Source organism: Adiantum capillus-veneris, unplaced genomic scaffold (genome assembly GCF_014529385.1).
Source record: "Adiantum capillus-veneris isolate H3 unplaced genomic scaffold, ASM1452938v2 Hic_scaffold_559, whole genome shotgun sequence".
Lineage (NCBI taxonomy): Eukaryota > Viridiplantae > Streptophyta > Polypodiopsida > Polypodiales > Pteridaceae > Adiantum > Adiantum capillus-veneris.
This window is the reverse complement of record NW_028221613.1, coordinates 25,706-33,776: the sequence shown is the minus strand read 5'-3', so window position 1 is coordinate 33,776 and position 8,071 is coordinate 25,706. Positions and strand designations below refer to the sequence as shown.

General features: G+C 39.7%; 1 protein-coding gene and 2 non-coding genes across 3 annotated transcripts; all 3 read left to right on the top strand.

Moving 5' to 3' along the window:
- The first annotated feature begins 2,619 nt into the window (after window positions 1-2,619).
- TRNAG-UCC (transfer RNA glycine (anticodon UCC)) lies at window positions 2,620-2,690 on the top strand. Its single transcript has one exon. It is a non-coding gene; the product is annotated as a tRNA-Gly (tRNA).
- Window positions 2,691-2,772: 82 nt separating this feature from the next.
- On the top strand, window positions 2,773-2,846 carry TRNAF-GAA (transfer RNA phenylalanine (anticodon GAA)). Its single transcript has one exon. It is a non-coding gene; the product is annotated as a tRNA-Phe (tRNA).
- A 4,208-nt stretch (window positions 2,847-7,054) lies between these two features.
- LOC147416723 (uncharacterized) lies at window positions 7,055-8,071 on the top strand. Its single transcript, XM_086508118.1, has one exon. The coding sequence runs from the start codon at window positions 7,055-7,057 to the stop codon at window positions 8,069-8,071; it is 1,017 nt and encodes a 338-aa protein (XP_086364244.1).

Sequence of the window (8,071 nt, the reverse complement as noted above, 5' to 3'; positions counted from 1 at the left end):
AGCACCGTAGTAGGCCATTTGAGAATTCCCTGAACTCTTCGCTAGGTGAACAGCGAGTGAACGACGGCTTTGCTGCATGGCTCGGTCAATGATTTACTTTTGACCCTATATGTGTGGGCACCTGATGTATACGAGGGTTTACCTATTTTGGTTACAGCATTTTTTTCCATTGCACCTAAAATATCTATTCCTGCTAATATGTTATGTGTTTTTTTCTACAGTTTTTACGATCTAACATGGTAATAACTCTTCCTTTTCCGCAGCATCGCTTTTACGATCCCAGGAGCACTGGCCGCTATGGCTTAAAAAGAAGTAAAAAGACTTTTAGCTTATAGTTCTATTGGGCACGTAGGTTATCTTTTAATTGGTTTTTCATGTGGAACCATAGAAGGAATTTAATCACTACTAATTGGTATCTCTATTTATATATCAATGACCATTAATGCATTTGCTACAGTTTTAGCATTACGTTAAACCTGTGTTAAATATATAACGGATTTAGGCGCTTTAGCTAAAACTAATCCTATTTCAGCTATTACCTTATCTGTTACTATGTCTTTATATGCAGGAATACCCTCGTTAGCTGGCTTTCGTAGCAAATTTTATTTATTTTTTGCTGCCTTGAGCTGTGGGGCTTACTTATTAGCTTTGATAGGGATAGTTACTAGCGTTATTGGTTGTTGGGCGGCCGAAAGGGGTTGCCTAGAGTTGGTGTGGGAGGCCTTGGTGCGGGGTCGTGCACTGGACGCGTAGCTTACCAAAACGTCGCAAGACAGATGGAAAGAACGCATCTACGAAAGGGCAAGTGAGGGGGTACCGCTAGGATATCATAAATCTACCCAAGATCCTTGTACAAGTCTGCCGCTATCGCTACACGAGATGAACCTAAGTTGCCGTAAATTAAAGTACCCTTTAGTGTAGTAGAACTCCCAGTTACAGCGCGCGATTGCCGAAGTGCCCCCTACCGGTAATTGAAACAACGCAAGCCAGACGAAGACGAACGGGGCAGATTACCCATATTACTGGGGACAGGGAACAAATCGGCATCTCGATACGATAATACAGCCCTTAGGAAATAACGGCGAAGTCCATCCCATCCGAAAAGAACCGCCAATCCAGGCAAAGTGCCATTAGCGAAGCGCAAAAAAGGCGCGCCTTACAGGCCTTATTGGCCAAGTTAATCTGAGAGAAGCTTTTTTGGCCGGGGGCGCTTTCTAGACTTAACAGTGTTTGTTTTCTGTTTTCGAAAATAAGTGCGTGCAGAGAGGGATGCAAAGGCATTGCTATATATAGGTAGATAGATATAGATACATTCATCTATCTATACGTATCTGTTTCTTTTTCTATTAATCGTATAGAAATGTTCTTTTTTTTTTATTGATTATTTACTGCACTCTTTTTATAGCGGGCTCTGTGATGGACAACAGAAGGTCCATAGTACCTGCCTACTTCTCTTTTGTCTTAGCTTCATTTAGGGGAAAGCAGCACCAGAGTAATAATCTGGTAGCCGGGAAGGGGCCTAAATAGCTAAAAGCCTTAGTGAGTTATACCTTACGTATTCATTCTGCTTAACTCTTTTGTCCATTGGATGCGTGCGTTTGACAAAGTTTAGACAGGGGATTTGATTCTTGTGAATCTTTGGATGCATAGCTTTTTGAACAGGGCCGCAGGTAGTCTAAAGGAGATCAAACAGGGAGGATAAGCAGGCTTGCCTTTTTTATTAGTATCCCCTCCTGCTCCCTTCGAATAAAAGAAGGGCTGAAGACTCTGCAAGCAAATAGAAGAAAAAAACAAGTCTTCGATAATAAGGTACCAATTCTCGCTAAGAAAACAAAGTGCTTGGCACTTTATTGCTCCGCTCTTTCGTTTGTAAAGCCAATGAAGTTATCTGAACCTAAACAATTTATAATTTACGTTTAAAGCAAGTTAAGCAAGTGAGCCGTACGATGGGCGACTGTCTTTTGCGGTTCTGAGGGGACTGGGTGTCCCGGGACACCGAGGGTAACTCTATTTTATTACATACGCTTAGTGAAAATAATGTATTTCGATACGCCTAAAAGATGGATTCTATATAAACTAATGGATCCTGAAAAGTTGTTACTATTAGCTATTAGTTTCTTGCTGATTAGTTTCCTTTTCTTATATCTTTCCCCGCTTTTCCTAGTTACTTATGAAATGGCATGTTGTCTATGTATTTGAGTGGTATCATTGAATCTTTCCGAGGTGGGGGTCTGTCCCCCACCTCCAGAAAAAAGGAACTAGTGATAGTGGCGTAATTAACAAAAAAAGAAAAAAGTAATTGAGACTTTAAGTTAGTTTTACAGGACAAGAAGGTTCTACAAAAAAAACTATCTAAAAATGTTAAAAAATACTGTTAATAAGATTAATAGGTTCTTTTAAATTAAAAAGGCGCGGTAGCGATAGCGTTTTATGAATTATCGTATATGAAAGAAATTGAACACGAATGATCCATCACTTGCATTCTACTAGGTGCTTAAGCAGGGTAAAGTAAAGCCGCATAGAAAGCTAAGCCCGCGCTAATGATCGGCCGATTCGTATTATAGAAACGATCTCTCTACTTTATAACATAACAACCCTCCTTTCGGAAATAAAACTTAGGCGGATATAGATTAACGGTAGACCATCTGCCTTCCAAGCAGAAGATATGGGTTCGATTCCCGTTATCCGCAATTGACAGGTGGGGCAAGAGATAGCGTAAGGTCATGACTACAGGAAAACTAAAGGTAATAGTTAGTAGTGATTCTTCTTTTAGTTTAGGTAGCTCAGTTGGTTAGAGCGAAGGACTGAAAATTCTTAGGTCAGTGGTTCAAATCCACTCCTAAACAGCTATGAATACTAATAAAAGAATAACCTGCATATCTATAAAACGCAAAACTTATACCATGGTTTTACACACAATGACTATCTGTTTTTCATTAACATCTGCTCTAAAAATTATACAATATTGCTTTGCTTCCCCCTTGAAGTCAAAAAGAACAATGATGGAAGAAGGGAATTTGGCACTTTTGTATTTGAGAAAGTACATAATACTATTTTAGTGTTCCCTTATCTATCGAAACAGCCCTTTCCTGAATTATTGGTTAGCTTCTCCGCTCCGGGGCTAGTGTAATCTGTTCTCTGTACTTTTTGAATAAAAATAAGGTTTTTAGGTTTCGCCCCCTGAAGACAATACTTAATCCTCAGACCATTTTGTCCCTGATATATTTATTATCTGATGGTTAAATCGTTAATTTTAATGGCCTTTAATAGTGAATGCTTTGGAGCCTTTCGACTTCTGAAAGCGCGTTACGCCGTTCCTTCCAAATGTGTATAACAAAGCATGAAGAAATACTGCAAGTTATAATACTCCCGAGGGCAAGGCCCAGACCTAAAAAAAGAAATTCCATTGTTAAAATTTATCTTTTTTTTTGTTTTGCCTCGATGTTTAACACACTCAGAGGCTGTTTTATTTTCCATATTCATGGCAGTTTCTTAGTGGTTGGTTATAGTGGCAGATCCTTGCCCTCGAGGTGGGGTTTAGTTTGAAAAGTCATACTGCGCACGCACGCAGAAAGGGTTCGTATAAGAAGTATGATCCCTTCGTTACCCTCATCTTTGTCTTTTTTTCTTTTTAGCTTCTACCCTTTCATCATAGATTTCTTTCACAAATTCTGAAAAGGGGCGGGGCTTTCACTCACAGAAAAGAAATAACCGTGTTTAAGCTCTATCTGATAACCTAATTTTACTGCAAATTTCAACTCCTCTGTAAAATATACACCTGTAAATGTACCTATAGGAAAGATTAAGCTTTCTGTTTTAGGATCTCTATAGGGAAGAAATGGTCTTTTTATTGAATCAGGACATGTTACTTTAGCCTCCACAAAGCCAAATAGCGAATCTAGATCGCACCCTTTCAAAGAAGTTTTCCATACAGGTTTTCCGCTGGGCATCGGTTTTGTCATAGCATAAGGATATAAAGAGTTTACATCGTAGTAATATAAATTCTTACCGTAGGGTATGTATACGTCAGTGTGACCACCATAATAGCCTCGCCGAATAAAGGCTGATTTGTTTGGTTCTGGTCTATAAATAGGATACGTTTGAGAATAATAATGGGTTCGATAGATTTTCATAGCCATTGACGATACGGTCAGGTTATTTGTTATATCTATAAGGTATCGATTCCAATATTTTTATTGTGCTTTCCTAATAATTCCAGCCAAAAGTAAGATATCTTGATCCAAATATTTAATTATTTCTGAGTTTTTCTCTTTAATATTAAACTCATTCAGTTCTTCGTGAGGTATTGAGCCCTTACTACCTAATTCTGGGCACATTGTCTCAGCTAAAGACTTCAAACTGCCTGGCAATAGTCTTAGGGAATCCCTGATGTCAAGTACCGGTATTTTTGGTTTCTTTTTATTATATACAATTATTTGATATACATTATGTTCCCTAATAATAGGCTTTATTAACCAATCACTACTATCTGAAACTAATAATTTTATCAGCAAAATCCCATCAAATCGGGATAAATTGTGAAAATGAAAGGTCGACGCCAGCCGGATCGGCGAAGGTTTAACCTAGTCGTATATATCATAGGGCCTCTCTCTTATGCAATAACAAATCCAATGCCTCTCAGCAGTGCAGTCAACAATGCACATAGGCCTCCATCACGTGAAATCCAATCATCGTCTATCACGGCCTCGCATGCGCCTGTCAGATGACCGACCCCATTCTACTTAGTTAAAAGTGGCATAATTGACGTATTTTAGAATGTAGTGGTAACTCGGGGCATTTCTGGTACTTTATGATCGTCTTTCCTTTATGGGTCCCTCCTTCGTGAGAAAGTCCGGGCTGCCCTGGCTTAGGTTAGGGTGCACGCGAAAGCCTTAGGACTTTAAACGTTTCGACCAATTTCTCATGGTGAATAATTAGACCCCATTCTACCCATCAAAAAATGGCATATCTGGCATGGTGCCAGAAAGCATTAGATAAACCGGTTTAATCTCTCATGGTGGATCCCGCGCCTGTTTCCTATCTTTTTTTCCGTCTCTGCTTCGCTCTGAACCAAAGTCTTGTGGCTTCCCTATCTCTTTGACGCTTGGCGAATCGATCTCTCCTTTCCTTATACGGATAGTATCCCGGATTTCCTGGAATATTCTCAGGGTTTCACGTACTGCTTCGGCAGCGTCGAAATCTATCTCGATTTGTTCGGCTTTGGCCTTCTTTTTGAACATTATCATACGTTGTCTTTCGCACGCCGCGATCCAGCTATTATCATCACTATCCTCATGCTCAGCTACATCTTTTTCCGGTTCACTGGACAGGTTCAAGGCCAGTGCCCAAAGCTCTGTAGGCTGTGAAGCGCTCTTGCTTTCTTCTTCTTCCAAAGTCGAGGAAGAAATCACAGAATATAAATCTGCATTAATATGGGCTTTAGCCAAAAAGCAAAAAACAAAAGACATGGAACTAGCATTATTCCTCGTAGTCGGATTAACTTCTGTGGGACTAGCAAGTACTTTATTTAAAATACTTTCATTATCAAAAGATAATAAAAAACTTGCCAAACAAGTACTAAAGATCTCTGAAATAAACCGGGGGTTGACTCGCCAATACGGCGATATTTCCCAGGAACTAGAACAATTACGAAGCACGAAAGAGGATCACTCTTTCGAAAATTTCATTTTACGTAATAAACTAAGACAGGCCAAAACTCATATTGAAAATTTCCAGCAATTCCACAATAAAAATCAAACCATAGAAGGAAGGGAAGCTTCAGGTTCGGGAAGCGGGGCAGGGCATGTAGAGGTGCAAATAGATCCCCCAATAATAGAATCTCCGTACGAACTGTCTGTCATTCCGGACTTGGGGGATTTCTTTTCCTGGTTAATATGGGCTACGATCTTATTGCTATTCTGGATTATTGCACGTAAATCTGTTCACGAACCTATGTAAATAGGGTTAAAAGCGGTAGATAGCCTAGTCCCTATAGGTCGTGGTTAATGAGAACTGATAATCGGCGACTGATAAACCGGAAAGACTGCTATAGCTATTGATACCATTTTGAACCAGAAACTAATCAACGCACAGGGCACTTCCGATAGTGAAAAAGTGTTTTGCGTGTACGTAGCGATTGGATAAAAACGTTTAACCGTGGCATAATTGGTTAAGATTCTCGCAGAAGCTGGTGCTTTAGAATATATTATTATTGTTGCAGCTACGGCTTTAGATCCTGCTCCCTTGTAATTTCTGGCACTATATTTGGCTTGTGCTATGGGAGAGTTTTTTAGAGATCATGGAATGCACGCATTAATTATCTATGACGATCTCAGTAAGCAATCAGTGGCATATTGATAAATGCCATTATTGCTACGTTGACTACTAGGTCGTGAGGCTTTTTCTGGAGATGTCTTCTATTTACATTTCTGTTTATTGGAAAGAGCCGCCAAAAGGTCAGATTAAACTGGTGCAGGTAGCTTAACCGCTTTACTTGTCATTGAAACATAAGCTGGAGACGTTTTTGCTTATATTCCTACTAATGTCATTTCCATTATAGATGGATAAATCTTCCTGGAAACTGAACTTTTCTATCGCGGAATTCGGCCTGCTATTAACGTAGGATTATTCGTTAGTCGCGTTGGGTCTGCTGCTTAGCTGAAAGCTATGAAAGCCCTTTGTGGCACCTTGAAATTGGAGCTAGCATAATATCGTGAAGTTGCCGCTTTTGCGCAATTTGGGTCAGACCTCGATCCTGCTACTCGGTATTTGCCACATCGCGGCGCTAGACCTACTGAGGTACTTAAACAAGCATAATATTCCCTAATTCCTATCGAATAATAAATTGTAATTATTTATGTAGCGGTCAATGGGTTCCTGGACTAAATCCCTTTAACGCAGATCACAACATATGAAAAAAAACTTCTTGACAACCCATACATATTTTCAAAGATTTGAGAAGAAAAGCTCTTAAGTAAAGAAATAACAAAAGAAATTCATTTACTTTGTTTAAAAGAAGCTGCAAGCTTGAACCTGAACAGAAAACTTGACATAAATGAGTAACTCTACTAAAAAAAGAAATCTTTTGAATAACCTCACCAGAAATCTTTTGAATTTGAATAACCTCACCAGAAATCTCTCCTTTCTTTTGAATAACCTCACCATATATCTCTCCTTTATTTCTAAGAACCTCAACATATATCTCTCCTTTCTTTTTAATAACCTCACCATATATCTCTCCTTTCTTTCGTTGAGAAAGGTATTCTTGTTTGTTGCTCTTTTTTTAATTTTATTAAATCTAATTGGGCTTGGGTTTGCTGAAACAGCATACTGTATGAATATGGGCGCTAGTAGTTCTTCAATAGTAACTCAAGCGTCTTCACATTCACAGTTTATGCAACTAAAGGAGGAGGATTGCCGTTCAATCTTATTTGAAACTTGGCAAGATTGTGATAAAATACTAAAAACCTGCCAACAAGGCAGATTGCCCAGCGCTGAGAACGGTTATGAATTCGTTTCACAACTGCAGCCTGCGCAAATAAACAATCTAGTAAACTCTATCTCTGCCAAGTTAAACCCCTCCATAGTCAGCGAAGCCACAATGCAGGAATGGGCTCAGATTTCGGTACAGTTTAAGGAGGCAAACTCCCGTCTGTTCACGTCGTTCCATAAGGACCTTATTCCTGGCTTGATGCTCATCTCTGGGGTATCTCTCCCTTTAAGCATGTCCCCGGAAGAGGGCATAGAACTCCTCTTGAAGGTCCCCTTCTCCCAGGAAGTGATAGCGCATTATGCCGCGCAAATAGTCTCCCAGGCGCAACCTTTGATTGACATGTATAAAGCCCTGTTTGAGCTCTTGCCTTCGACTCCAGAAGTAGTTTTTGTTGAGCAAGACATGCCGCCGCTGAATCCAGAAACAGAAATAACTGTTTCGCAGGAGGAGGCGGATAAAATCCAAGCCGTTCATAATAAAGCCAGGGACGCTGTCCAGATTTTCGTTAAGTTCCATAGGCTTAGAAGCCGGATTCGTAAAGGGACTGCCTTTAAACTTAAACGTAGACGTCGTGGTTAA

Excerpts from the sequence above, each read along its gene's own strand:
- LOC147416723 (XM_086508118.1), top strand. The coding sequence starts at position 7,055 with ATGAGTAACTCTACTAAAAAAAGAAATCTTTTGAATAACCTCACCAGA.